The 15606-nt window shown below is 35.4% G+C and overlaps 1 protein-coding gene across 14 annotated transcripts in view; it reads left to right on the top strand.

The window, feature by feature from the left end:
• Positions 1-15606, top strand: part of NEK1 (NIMA related kinase 1) — a 204086-nt gene that overhangs the window by 116855 nt on the left and 71625 nt on the right. For all 14 annotated transcript variants that reach the window (XM_033215660.1, XM_033215672.1, XM_033215659.1 and 11 more), the window contains 3 exons: positions 9057-9188; positions 11069-11134; positions 11222-11450. In XM_033215660.1, the coding sequence (XP_033071551.1) occupies positions 9057-9188; positions 11069-11134; positions 11222-11450 (427 nt within the window). The remainder of the gene's footprint in view (positions 1-9056; positions 9189-11068; positions 11135-11221; positions 11451-15606) is intronic.

The raw sequence follows: 15606 nt of genomic DNA, 5'->3' as shown, positions 1-15606 counted from the left end.
ACAAAAATAGACACATAGAACAATGGAGCAGAATAGAGAACTCAGAAATAAACCACATACCTACACCCAACTGATCTTTGAAAAACCTGACAAAAACAAACAATGGGGAAAGGATTCCCTATTTAATAAATGGTGCTGGGGGAACCGACTAGTCATATGCAGAAAATTGAAACTGGACCCCCCTTCCTTATACTGTATACAAAGTTAACTCAAGATGGATTAAAGATGTAAATGTAAAACCCCAAACTATAGAAATCCTAGAAGAAAATCTAGACAGTATCCTTCAGGACACAGGCACAAGCAAAGATTTCATGATGAAATGCCAAAAGCCATAGCAACAGAAGCAAAAATTGGCAAATGGGATCTAATTAAACTAAAGAGCTTTTGCACAGCAAAAGAAATTATCATCAGAGTGAGCAGACAACCTACAGAATTGGAGAAAATTTTTGCAGTGTATCCATCTGACAAATAGCTAATATCCAGAGTCTACAAGGAATTTAAATTTACAAGAAAAAAACAAAAATGTCTATTTTTACCCATTAAAAAAATGAGCAAAGGACATAAACAGACACTTCCTAAAAGAAGACATGCATGCTGCCAACGAACATGAAGAAAAGCTCAACATCACTGATCATTAGAGAAATGCAAATCAAAACCACAGAGAAATACCATCTCACGCCAGTCAGAATGACAATTATTAAAAAATCAAGAAACAACAGATGCTGGCAAGGTTACAGAGAAAAAGAAATGCATTTACACTGTTGGTGGAAGCGTAAATTAGTTCAGCCATTTTGGAAGACAGTGTGGGTATTCCTCAAAGATCTAGAAGCAGATACACTATTTGACCCAGCAATCCCATTAGTGGGTATATACCCCAAAATATATAAATCATTCTATTATAAAGATACATGCATGCATATGTTCATTGCAGTACTATTCATGATAGCAAAGACATAGAATCAACCCAAATTTCCATCAGTGATAGACTGAATAAAGAAAACATGGTACATATACACCATGGAATACGTTGCAGCCGTAGAAAGGAATAAGATCATGTCCTTTGCAGGGACATTGATGGAGCTGAAAGCTGTTATCCTCAACAGACTGACACAGGAACAGAAAACCAAACACCTCATGATATCACTTATAAGTGGGAGCTGAGCGATCAGAATACATGGACACCTTGGTGGGAACAACACACATTGGGGCTTTTGAGGGATGTGGAGGAAGAGAGAGCATCAGGAAGAATAGCTAACAGATGCTGGCCTTAATACCTGCGTGATGAGTTGATCTGTGCGGCAAACCACCATGGCACACATTTACCTGTATAACAAGCCTGTACATTCTGCACAGGTACCCTGGAACTTAAAAGTGAAGAAAAAAAAATCACTGCCTTAACTATTGTGATTCTTTGGCAGTATATACCTAATTTTATAAAATTTTCTCTTTGACGTATTTAATGATAAAAATTGTAGTACCAATTGGGATTTATATATGGAGAACAATGTGTGATGATGGGGGTCCGTTTTTTGGGAGAGCCAAATAATATAGTGTTACGTTTTCAGCCATCATGTATGCTATATTGTGAATGAAGTATGTAAGGAAGAGAGGTTCAGTTTTTTAAAAGGGTAGCAATGTTTTAAGAATTAAAATTCAGTGAAAAATAAAATTAAGGAGATTCTGTCTTGGTTAGGATGGATAAAATATTTTGAATATAAATTCTTGTGTTTTTCTATTTCCATCTTTGTCTTATTTTTATACTTTCCATTGCACGCCTGTAAGGCTCCCCCCAGGGTGTACACACTTACTGCTTCTGGCTACCTTGTTCTTATTCTTAGACATTCTTGTAAAACCATTATGGCAATACTAGTTAAGAAAATTTATTCAAATACGAATACTTTTATACTATTGGTTCTTCAAAGACAAGGTTTTGAGAAGTTAAATATGAATTTGGTAAGATTTGGCCATGATATATCTTTAGGCCGTATATAACTATGTGTGAAGTTACTCTGTATTCAAAATATGAAATTAGGCCATTTAATAATACTTTCCTAATATACATTAAATCCTCACTAATAAGTCAGCATAAAGATGAAAATATGTTTCTTATTGATCTATGCATCAAGAGTAAGCAAACTGGTGGTTTCATGTGTTTATAAGCCTCGCCTCACTATTTGGTGAAATTTTGAGTTTCGTCATTTGGTGGCACTGCTGCTTAATTTTTTAGCACATAGTAAAATTGACACATAAAGTAGAAACAGTTTTACAGTGATGATTGAAAACGTTTTGTGACAATAAAAGCAATGCTGAGAAGCCTTAAATTTATGAACCTTGTGAGAAAAATGGCTAAGAAAAAAAAGCTTCTAAAGCATTTCTTTTAAACCTGAATTATGAAACTTTCAGGTCAATGTTTTATCTTTTTTTTGCAAATTTTTATATTTAAAACTGTGATTGAACTTTGAAAGACTGTGCTTTGTTTGTTTTGTTTTGTTTTGTTTTGAGACAGGGTCTTGCTCTGTCACTCAGGCTGGAGTGCAGTGGTATGAACATGACTCTGCAATTTCGACCTGCTGGGCTTAAGGGATCCTCCTGCCTCAGCCTGTCTGTATCTAGGACCCTTAGCACACATCACTACGCCCAGCTGATTTTCTTATTTTTTATACAAATAGAGTCTCACTGGTCTGGTGAGACTCCATTTCTACAAGAAAAAAGAAAACTAACTGGGTCTCAAACTCCTGGGTTCAAGTGCTCGTCCTCCCTCAGCCTCCTGAAGTGCTGGGATTATAGGTGTGAGCCATTGCACGCAGTGAAAAAGTATGTTTAGAATGAAATATGAATTATAGATTTAGCTGGGTGATCAATTGTGTAATAAAATTGGGTCATTCTTTGCTCCAAATTTTTATATTTTTCTCTTATATTAAACTTTATATTGTTTTCCTGGTTTAATTAATTTTTGTGATTTGTCATATTTGTTCAACTTTCCGTATAAAATACTTAGTGTAATGGTTTATTTTTCAATAATTAGAAGTACGTTATCATCTTTTATCTCAAGATGTAGTTAATATTGAAAAGCTTGAAGGTTCTGATTATAAATAATATACCATAATGTTTATAGAGAAGGCCCAATTCAACTGTACTAATAAGTTACTTATGTATGTGACATTAACTTATAATGATGTTGCCACATCTCAGTAGTCATCCTGAACTACCCATAAATTTTCAGTAACTTAGTTGTCTTTTTAAGTGATTGTAAGAGTTAGTAATCTGTCTGCCTTTCTTCATTCATTTAGATTTCATGTCTGAATTTGTCTGTTTAGGTTCTTCTAATCTGTTTGGTTTAGTTGACCCAGAGGAGAGATCAGTATGCATTTGATTATAGAACATAAGCATTTACTGAAGGCTGCTGAAGATCATTATTATAAAAGTGCCAATAAATTTGTCTCTCACAATGTCCAAATTTTAATTTCTGATCATGATTAATATAGGAGGTTTTTGTTTTTAGTCTGCATTCTAAAGATAGAAACTTGCATTCTGAAACTTAATACATTTCCTCAGGAACTCAAATCAGACTTTTGGTGTTTAAGCCAAATAATCTTATTTAATGGAAACCAAATAAATAACAGTTGCTACTATTTATTAGGTACACAGATGTGTACTTTACATAAGTTATCTCATGCAGTCCCTATAGCAGAGAGGCAATGAGCACAGCATTTCTATTTTAGAGAAAAACTGTGAGGTTCAGAGAGGATGAAATCAATGAAAAATCACGGGACAGGTGAGTGTTTTGGCATTTGAATGTAGAACTGTCCTACTTTATCTGTATTTTATGGCCTTCCTGAACAATGAATGGCTGACCATTGGCTGCTCTGCGAAGGCTGTTCTCACTGACGCCTCTCTTGACTTTACAGAGTTAGTTGCTTCTATATTTTTTGTTTCATTCTTCCCCAGATCATTTAGTACATATCTCTTTATTTTTTCTCTGTAACATACTGATTGATTTATGTGTTCTTTTGTCTTTTCTAATTTACAGTCCCCTCAGAGAAAATATTGTGTCTAGTTCATTTTGGATATTATTATCTAGAACTGTGCTTGGCCTTAATAGGTATTAATACATACTTTAATTTATTGATAAATTAAATATTGTGGATTTGTCTTCTCAAAGAAATCATGTCAGATTAATGTATTGAAATAGCAGGCAGTGTGGCTCACACCTGTAATCCCAGCACTCTGGGAGGCCAAGGCAGGCGGATCACGAGGTCAGGAGTTCGAGAACAGCCTGGCCAACCTGTGAAATCCCGTTTCTACTAAAAATACAAAAATTAGCCGGACAGGGTGGCACACACCTGTAATAGTATGTGGTAGAGAAGTTTTATTTAAATTTCTGATTTAAATAAAAATGGCAGAATGTGTACATTCAAAGTCTATTTCTTTTAAATAATCATCTGGAGAAATAACATATTTGTTCTAAAAATGCTGCTATTCAAAACAACTTTGGAGCTTGTTTGTATTCCCTCAGTGTATGAAACCTTATTTGAATTTATATTCTATAGTAATTAAAGCAAATATAAAGTTTCAAAATATTTAGATATACTCTTTCAAGGTGATAATACTGTTATGTTATATGAGCTCTAGATATTTTAAAAAGTTATTTGTAGCAACTTTTTTTTTTGAGACAGAGTCTCACTCTGTCGTCCAGGCTGGAGTGCAGTGGCGCCGTCTCAGCTCACTGCAACCTCTACCTCACAGGTTCAAGCAATTCTCCTGCCTCAGCCTCCTGAGTACCTGGGACTACAGGTGTGTGCCACCTGTATGGCCAGTCAATATTTTGTATTTTTAGTAGAGAGAGGGTTTCACCATGCTGGCCAGGCTGGTCTCGAACTTGTGACTTTGTGATCCACCCGCCTTGGCCTCCCAAAGTGCTGGGATTACAGGCATGAGTCACTTTGCCCGGCCTATTTGTAGTAACATCTTAAACATCAGTATACTTTTTCAGCAATATTGAACTATGGGACTAAAGCAATGTTTCCATCCTTTTTTAAACAGAATAAATACAGACATACCTTGTTTTATTGTGCTTCACAAATACTGCATTTTTTACAAATTGAAAGTTTGTGACAACCCTGCGTCAAGCAAGTCTATCATTTTCCCAACAGCTTCTCATTTTGTGTCTTTGTGTCACATTTTTGTAATTCTTGCCGTATTTCAAACTTTTTCATTATTATCATTGTATCTTTGATGTTACTGTTGTAATTGTTTTGAGGCACCACAGACTGCACTCATATAAGTTGGGAAATTTAACTGATGAATATGTGTGTTCTGATTGCTCCACTGACTGGTAGTTCCCTTGTCTCTGTCCTCAGACCTTATTCCCTAAGACAAAATAATATTGAAATTAGGTCACTTAATGACTTACAGTGGCCTCTTAAGTATTCAAGTGAAAGAAAGAGTTGCGTGTCTTTCACCTGAAATCAAGATTAAGCTTGGTGATGAAGGCATATTGAATGCTGAGACAGGCACAGAATTAAGCCTCTTGCACCAGTTATCCAAGTTGTGAATGCAAAGGAAAAATTCCTGAAGGAAATTATAAGTGCTACCCCAGACCAGGTGCGGTGGCTCACGCCTGTAATCCCAGCATGTTGGAGGCTGAGGCAGGTGGATCACGAGGTAAGGAGTTCAAGACCAGCCTAGCTAACATAGTGAAACCCCATCTCTACTAAAAATACAAAAACTTAGCCGGGCGTGGTGGTGTGCACCTGCAATCCCAGCTACTCAGGAGTTTGAGGCAGGAGAATCATGTAAACCCAGCAGGGAGTCGGAGGTTTCAGCGAGCCAAGATAGCACCATTGCATTGCAGCCTGAGTGACAGTGCAAGACTCCATCTCAGAAAAAAAAAAAAAAACAGTTCTACTCCAGTGAACACACACGATAAGAAAGCGAAACAGCCAGGTGCCTATAGTCTCAGCAACTTGGGAGACTGAGACAGGAGAATTGCTTGAGGCCAGAAGTTTGAGACTAGCATGGACAACATAGTGAGAACCTGTCTCTTAAAAAAAAAAAAAAAGAAAGAAAAATTAGCTGGATGTGGTGGCACACAACTATAGTCCCAACCACATTGAGAAACTAAGGCAGAACAATCATTTGAGCCTAGGATTTCAAGGTTGAAGTGAGCTATGATCGTGCCTGGATTTGCATTCCAGCCTGGGCGACAGAGCAAGACCCCATCTCTTAGAAAAAAAAGAAAGAAAGAAAGCAAAACAACCTTCTTGCTGATATGGAGAAAGCTTTAGTGGTCTGGATAGAAGATCAAACCAGCCACAACATTCTCTTTGGCCAAAGCCTAATCCAGAGCAAGGCCCTAACTCTCCTCAATTCCATGAAGACTGGGAGAGATAAGGAAGCTACAGAAGAAAAATTGTAGGCGAGCAGAGGTTGGTTCATAAGGTTTAAGGAAAGAAGCCACCTTCATAACATAAAAGTGCAAGGTAAAGCAGTAAGTGCTGATGTAGAAACTGCAGTACATTATCCAGGAGATGTAGCTAAGATCATTGATAAAGGTGGTAATAATAAACAGATTTTCATTGTAGACAAAACAGCCTTCTATTGTAAGAAGATGCCATCTAGGACTCTCATAGCTAAAGAGAAGTCAGTACCTCACTTCAAAGCTTCAAAAGACTGGCTGACTCTCTTATCGGGAGCTAATGCAGCTGGTGACTTCAAGTTGAAGCCAGTGCTCATTTGCCATTCTGAAACTCCTAGGACCCTTAAGAATTATACTAAATCTATTCTATTTGTGTTCTATAAATGGAGCAACAAAGCCTGGATGACTGCACATCTGTTTACAGCATGGTTTACTGTGGATATTTTAAGCCCATTGTTGAGATCTACTGGTCAGAAAAAAAAAAAAATATTCTTTCCAAATATTACTACTCATTGACAATGCACCTAGTTATCCAAGAGCTCTGATGGAGATGTATTATACAAAGAGATTCATGTTGTTTTCATGCCTGCTAACACAACATCCATTCTGCAGCCAATGTATCAAGAAGTCGTTTTGACTTTCAAGTCTTCTTATTTAAGAAAATTTTTCAGGCTGTAGCTGCCATAGATAATGATTCCTCTAATGGATCTGGGCAAAGTAAATTGAAAGCCTTCTAAAAAGTATTCATCATTCATCATTCTAGATGCCATTCAGAACTTTTTTATTCTTGGAAGGAGTTAATGTCATGTTAATTTTAATGCCAACATTAACTGGAGTTTGGAAGAAGTTGACTACATTCTTCATGGATGGCTTTGAAAGGTTCAAGATTTCAGTGGAGGGAGTCACTGTAGATGTGGTAGAAATAGCAAGAGAAGTAGAATGACAAGGGGAGTCTGAAGATACGACTGAATTGCTGCAATCTCGTGATAAACTTGAATGGATGAGGAGTTGCTTCTTATGGAGGAGCAAAGAAAGTGGTTTCTTGAGGTGGAGAGTCTACTTCTGGTGAAGCTATTTTGAACATTGTTTGAAATGACAAGGAATTTAGAATATTTTTTAAACTTAGTCGATAAAGCAACAACAGGGTTTGAGAGGACTGACTCCGGTTTTGAAAGAACTTCTACTATGGGTAAAATGCAACAGCATCACATGCTGCAGATAAGTATTTTCATGGGCTAGGCACGGTGGCTTATGCTTGTAATCCCAGCACTTTGTGAGGCTGAGTCAGGACAATCAGTGAAGCCAGGAGTTCAAGACCAGCCTAGGCAATATAGTGAGACCTCAATCATTATTTAAATAATAAAGGATTTTAAAAATATTTTTACAAAATCAAAAGAATATTTTCATGAAAGAGTCGATGGATGCAGCAAACTTCATTTTTGTCTTATTTTAAGAAATTGTCACAGCCACTCCAACATCTAGCAGTCACCACCCTGATCAGTCAGTAGCCATCAGTATCAAGGCAAGCCCCTCCACCAGCAAAATGATTACAATTTATTGAAAGCTCAGAAGAATCATTAGCATTTTTTTTTAGGAATGAGGTGTTTATTAAGGTATGTACGTCGTTTTTTAGACATAATGCTGTTGCACACTTAAAGGCTACAGAATAGTATAAGCATAAATTTTATATGCACTGAGAAACCCCAGAATTTGTGTGACTCACTTTATTGCAATATTACCATTATTGCAGCGGTCTGGAACCAAGTGCACAATATCTCAGAGGTATGCCTGTATTAGTATAAAATGAAGGTCTAGAAGCCTAAATATTAAGATTGTATGATTATTTTTAGAAGATACTCAATAAATATTGTGTTTGAAATGTATACTCCACGGAAACTCTTGTTTCCTAGATTGAGGAAGACTAGGAATAGGGAGTAGAGAGTAAACTTTCTGCTGTGTTACTATTGTCATACCCATTAATGTCATTTCCTTGTATTAATTAAGGGTTCAGAATCTTGCTTTGTTAGAATTTAAATGGCAAGATAAAAACAAACACATGTGTTAATACAACATATTTTCAGTGAAGTAAATTTTTTTTTAACAAAACTTACTTTGTAAAAGAAGTAAATATTACCTGAATCTGTTTCTCCTTCCATTCTCATTTATGTTGGCATTTTTATGAGGGCTTTTATGTTGAGTAATTGACATTTGAACTTTGAGAAGATTGTACCCAAACCTGCAGAAATTACAAAAGCATTTCTTTTCTTTTTTTCTTTTTTTTTTTTTTATTGTTATTATACTTTAAGTTCTAGGGTGTAAGATTAACAAAAATCTTACACTTGAATCTTTAAAAGACAGTTTTTCAGGATCATTTTATGAAACATTGATAATGCAATGAAAGTGGGTTATTTAGGACTATGTGACATGACTGTGTTTACATCTGAGACCAGAGGTTTTTTTCGCTAGTCACTGCTCTGTCCCCAGCATGTAGCATCATAATGCCTTGCTCAACAGATAATTCAGGAATGAAAAAATTACTTGTGGATAGAGTGGATAAATAGTTATCTGATATGTACCGTTTTACTTCTTCATGCACATATAAAATCCCTAATGTATTTAATAAAATTCTTTTTTATAGTTGGTGGCTAAAGGAGTTAAGAGTTCTGATGTTTCTCCACCTTTGGGACAACATGAAACAGGTGGCTCTCCATCAAAGCAACAGATGAGATCAGTTATTTCTGTGACTTCAGCTTTGAAAGAAGTTGGCGTGGTAAGTTTCCTAAGATTCAGAACTCCTCAAAGTCAAAAGATTATTTAAAAGGAAATTAAATTTAATGAAATCACATTAATCCTTATTGTCCCCTTCAGGTTTTTCTAGGGAAAAAAATTACTTTTTAAGGGATTTTAGTTTACTCAGAATACTGGAGCCTCATTATTTATAAGTTTTATATCTAGGACCACCTGGTAGATGAAAATATATTACAATAACTCTTATATCACTTTAAAAGAATATTGAAAAAATAGAATATACATAGAAATGTACTAAAAATAACATTACAAACATTTTTCTACCCAACCCTCATGATTAACAAATGTTCCCTTTTAAAAAAATAATGTCTGTTTAGTACTAAAGTAGCTCTAGGAATTAAGTCCAACACATGTTTACGTTTATTCAAATTTTGTGACATAGCAAATGTTAGAGGACTCAGTATAACTACAGTTAATTCATCAGTTATTCCTTTTACCTTCTACTTTTGAATCTCTGTCATGCCATACAGGTAGTAAAACAGAAACATAGACAAATAAAAAGCTTAAACTTAGAAGTATATTTCAAGTGTCTGTCTGAAGTGTGAAGACTCTGTTCAGGGGTTAAGAGAAATGGGCTCATAGTGTGGAGCTGCTGCCTAGAATTCAACAGACAGAAGGAGAAAAGTCTACTGAATCAGAAAACATAGTAACTTCATTTTCCTCTTTCCTAGTAATGGATGTCTGTGCCTTTTATTTGTTGAGTTTCAGTAAATATTTGCAGACAAAATTGGTACACTAGTTGTTTTTTTTTTAACAGCCTTTGGGTTGATTTTGAAAATAAGACTAAGTAGGAAAATATAAGTTTCTTGATCATTCTCAAGAACTTCATGTAAGAAATGATTGTTCTTCAAGTAGGCTTAGTCACTTTTTCTTTCTGATAACGACTTTGCACGTGCTACGTTGTTACTCCAACTTTAGATACCACTGTGTGGTCCCTTCTTGATACCCAGTCTCACATCTCAATAGCTGTTCATCTCTCTGGTTGTAGGACTGCTAATTCCTGACTACTTTACTGGGTAAAATGTTCTTTGTCTCATTGCTTCATATATTACTTTGAAACTGACTGCCAAATTTTTTATTTTTTTTAAGTATTACAAAATTGGAGGTAATCCATATAACTGAATGGTTTTCTTTCTGTGTTGTGTTGGTAAATGTCACTTACTTAAAACTTTGAAAATTGCTCTTACTTTGAACCTTCTACATGCCTTTGCTTTCATAGCTTTCATAACTGCTAATTTCTTCTTTTCGTATATTTTTTAATTTTAAATAGTCTAGATTGCTTTGACAGTGCTAATTAGGATATTAAATTTATGTCATTTGTAGTACAAATGACTCAGAACTAATTTTTGTTACACTCTTTGTTTAGGGAGGAGAGCCACTTCTCAATTACATTTAGTACTATGGCTTAGCAAGGATTTATATACATGACACATAAAGACAGTTTTAAAATTACACAGCCTATTTTGAGTTACTTCATCTATCAAAACTTTTTCTAGTTATAATTAAGAAAGTATATGAATTTTCCTCTTAATTCTACCAATGACTTAAATTACCAAAAAATCAAGTGCCAAACGGTCAGAGGATATACTTAATTATGTGAGCAGTAATCCAAAAATATGACAAATAATTGAGAATTGACCCCTCTCTATGTTGTCTAATTAATAATATTTAAAGTTCAATCATTGTAGATAATAAAGGAAGCTTTGTTAACATTTTATAGAAATAAAAAATTTACAAGGAACAAAGTAATGAAAAGCAAAAAGTAACAAGGATATCATATTTTTAAAGGTAGATTTAAAAAAATAAAATTGTTGCTTCCTCTGTATCTATCTGCATTTAAAGGACAGTAGTTTAACTGATACCCGGGAAACTTCAGAAGAAATACAAAAGACCAACGACGCTATTTCAGTAAGTATAATTTTCGACATTTATCAGTCATTTTACTTAATGATATACATATTAAAATATTAAAATATACAATGTTATAACTTTCAGAGTAAGCGAGAAATACTTCGTAGATTAAATGAAAATCTTAAAGCTCAAGAAGATGAAAAAGGAAAGCAGCATCTCTCTGATACTTGTGAGATAAATGTTCTTGAAGATGCCAAAGAGCATGAAAAAGAAAAATCAGTTTCATCTGATCGCAAGAAGTGGGAGGCAGGAGGTCAACTTGTGATTCCTCTGGATGAGTTAACACTAGATACATCCTTCTCTACAACTGAAAGTATGTATAGAAGTATATTAATATCCTATTTAGGTCTAGTACATACATAAACTTGTAGACTAACCACTCTGAAAAAAAATGAACACTTAGAAGAACTGAGAGAAATTTTCCTTTTGGGCAAGTAGAAGTGCCTCCCTCTCACAGGGAGATATGAAGAACAGAGAAAACTAATCAAATTAATCAGCCTTAATGGCAAGGATTTTTATTACAAAAGTGTATAGTGTGAAAGAGGGAACTAATGATACATATTTAAATTGTATTACTTTAACTCTGTATACCATGTTAAATTAATCTGTTACTACAAATAATTCTTGATGAGAACCAGAGTAGCGTCTCAGAAACATCTCTTAGGCATTTAGTGAGAGTATTGAGAAAAGCTGACCTAATGATTTATTTATTCAGTGATAATTACTAAGAATCTATATTTTCTTACATTATTCTAGGCATTGGAGATATAGAAACAAAACAGAAACATGTGCTCTTGTGGAGCTTACATTCTAGAAGGACAAGTCTGACCATCAACAAATCTGATTTTAAGTAATTTTTTTCACAGATTGTTTTTGTAGAATTTTTTTCTAGCATTGGAAAAAAGCCCAAAGACTTGATAGCATTTATTTTGCTTATTTATTCAACAATTCTTTATTGGATACCTACCATATGCAATACACTCTGAAGCAATGGAAATATAATAATGTTTAGAATGTAGTCCCTCCCCTTAAGGAGCTTAAGGTCTAGTGGAAAGGCAGGCAAGTAAAGAGATAACTGTAGTTGATAAATAATATGCTAGGAATAATCATAGACTACTGCAGGAATACATAAGAGACCATAAATCAGTCTTGGAGGAGCCCCCAAGATCCAATTACCTATCTCCCTCAACACAGGATTATAATTCGAGATGAGATTTGGGTGGGGACACTATCTGACTGCTTTTATGATTTGTGTTTATCACTGGTTTTAAGCAATATGATTATAAAGTGCCTTGGTATAGTTTTCTTCATGTTTCTGTCCTTGGAATTCATTGAGCTTCTTGTATATTTGGGTTTATGGTTGACACATTTGGAACACTTTCAGCCATCATTTCTTCTAATATTTTTTCCATGCCTCTTCCTTCTGTCCTTTAGGGACTCTAGTTTCACTTTTTGTCTCATACTTCAGTGGTGCTCTTTTCATTTTATTTTTTTAGATTCTTGTTGTGTTTCATTGTGGATAGTTTCTATTACTCTATCTTTAATAGATGATAGTCTTTTTTTCCTGCCATATCCAATCTGCTATTAATCCTATTCAATGTACTTTTCATCTCAGATATTGTAGTTTTCACCTCCAGAAGTTTAAGGAGTTGTTTTTCTATCTGCCATGTCTCTGCTTAACTTTTTTGATCATATGGAATACAGTTGTAAAAACTTTATTAATGTCTTTACTTATTCTAACATCTGTGTCAGATGTTAGAATTTTATTGGGTCCATTTTATTGATTGCCTTTTCTCCTCATGACAGGTCATATTCTTCTGCTTCTTTGCATGCTTGGCTATTTTTAATTGGATGTCGGACATTTTGCACTTTACCTTGTTGGGTACTAGGTATTTTTGTATTTTTATAATTGTTCTGGAGATTTATTCTGGAATGCAGTTAAGTTTTAATACTTGGGCTCAGTTTGATTCATTCATGTCTTATTTTTAATATTTGTGAGATGAGATCACAGCCATGTTTAGTCTAATGCTAATTATCCCCATTTAGGAGATAAGACACTTCTGAGTGCTCTACACAAGGAATGATGAGGTTTTCCAGTTTGGCTGGTAGGAATAGACACTATTTCATGTCTTGTGTTCTCTGTAATCTTTTGGGTGCTTTTTTTTCCTAACTTAAAGTTAATGATGACCTTAACTAAATTACTGAAAGGTAATAAAGAGGAGATACTTAAAAGTTACTAGGAGACAGACTTATAGGGGCTTTATGTGAAACTAGTCTAAGAGTTCATCAGAGGAAGACCTTTGCAAAGAAAATATGGAACAGACAGAGATAAAATTAGGAGACTGTAGTATGGGTTCCAAAGAAAGAAGAGAGCACTTCAGGAAGAGAGGTAACGTATTGAAGGCTAAAAAATGTATACTGGATTCGTCAGGGAAGAGGCAATATGAGTTTGGTAAAAGCAGTATCATTAGAGTGCTAGAGACAGAAATAGAATCCAAGAATTAAGAAGTGAATAGGAGAGGAAATTTAAAGAGTTTAGAACCTTTTCAAGAAGCTAAACTGTGAAGCAGAACAGAGAGGTAAGATGGTATTACTTGGTGGGGATGTAGGGTCATTGTAACCTTGTGAAAAAGAGACTTGAAAATATTTTATGCTGATTAGAAAACCAAAGCATATCACACCACTTTCTCATTTTAAAACCCAATTGGTTTTCATTGCAACTAGAATAAAAGTCCAAAGTTGTTTTCATGATTCAAGTCTTTCCTCTCCCTTGGTTTATGCCTTGCCTGCTCATTGTGTCCATTTCCTTCTAACTAGCTCACTAGGAACTACTTACTTCTCACCTTTTACTTCTTAAAACATTCCAACCTCTTTTCCCATAGTGCTCTTCCCCTTCCCTCTTTCCCAAGTGCTTAATACGGCTTCTTTTTTTTTTTTTTTTTTTTTTCTGTCCCTGTTCTTTAGCTCTCACTCCATTTCTGAAAGTCCTCTTTATATCAGAATTCTTCAAAATTGTTCTCTGTTTACAATTCTGGTTCCTCTCCTTTATCTCTCTTAACCTACTTCAACCAGACTTTTTCCTCTACCACTCCATTACAAATCTTTTCGTGGTCACCATAGACCTTCATGTCGGTAAGTTTTAAAGGCCCTGTTTTATGTATTTACAGCTTTGACATCCTGGATTATTGTCCATACTCGCACATACGTGCACTCACACGCACACACACACTCTTTCTGAAGCACTTTCTTCACTTTTCTCCCCTCTATTAATAGTAGACCTCTCTCTCTCTCTTGTATTTTTTGGAGAGATGGTGTTTTGCTGTGTTGCCCAGGCTGGTCTCAAACTCCTGGCCTCAAGTGATCCACCCACTTTGGCCTCCCAAAGTGCTGGGATTACAGGCATGAGCCACCATGCCTGACCCTTTTCTTGTTTTCAAATCATTGAATATTATTTCTGTACTTTAAATATTTATTTATTTAAATCTATTTTATTTGTATAGATTCAGGGTGTACCTGTACAGATTTGTTACATGTATATATTGCATTATGATGAGGTTTGGGTTTCTAGTTGTACCTACCACTCAAATAGTGAACATGGTACCCCAATGGGTAATTTTTCAACCCTCACCTCTGCCCAACCTCTCCCCTTTTGGAGTCCCCAGTGTCTATTATTTGCCTCCATGTCCGTGTGTACCCATTGTTTAGCTCCCACTTAGAAGTAAGAATATGCAGTTTTTTTGTTTTGTTTTGTTTTGTTTTCAAGAAAGGCTGGAATACAGTGGCACAGTCATGGCTGACTGTATCTTAAAATTTCTGGGCTCAAGTGATCCTCCTGCCTCAGCCTCCAGAGTAGCTGGAACTAGAGGTACGTGTGCCATGCCTGGCTAATTTTTGTTTGTTTGTTTGTTAGAGATGGTGGACTCACTATGTTACCCAGGTTGCTTTTGAACTCCTGGCCTCATAAAATCCTCCTGCCCTCATCTCCCAAAGTGCTGGGATTACAGGTGTGAGCCACTGTGCCTGGCCAGTATTTGATTTTTTGTTTCTGAGTTCTTTTATTGATTATTTTTAAAGAACTAATCACATACTATAATTATCTTCTTCATCTGTTCAAGTGTTTGTGTTCTGTTTTAGAATAAAAACATTTTGATAAAGCTTGTCTTATTTGTACTGCATGTTTATGCTCCATCATGTAGCACATAATTTATACATGAAAAGTAGTTATTAAATAAATAAATGTGAGGACAAAAACATAAATGTGAGGACAGACACTGGTGTTGTGATATCTCTGAGATGGTGGGGCTGGAAATGATTGAGAGCACCTCTGGGGCAATAGACCATTGCCACTGTGAAAGGATGCATGGAGGCAAAGGTAGAAAGATACAAGTAAGTGGGGGAAAGTGTCAGGATGGCCGAATAAGAACAGCTCTGGTCTACAGTTCCCGGTGAGACCAACGCAGAAGGCAGGT

This window comes from Trachypithecus francoisi, unplaced genomic scaffold, assembly GCF_009764315.1.
Source record: "Trachypithecus francoisi isolate TF-2019V2 unplaced genomic scaffold, Tfra_2.0 Lachesis_group1, whole genome shotgun sequence".
In the NCBI taxonomy this organism is placed as follows: domain Eukaryota; kingdom Metazoa; phylum Chordata; class Mammalia; order Primates; family Cercopithecidae; genus Trachypithecus; species Trachypithecus francoisi.
Note: the sequence above shows the minus strand (reverse complement) of the source record. Positions and strands in the feature narration are given on the sequence as shown.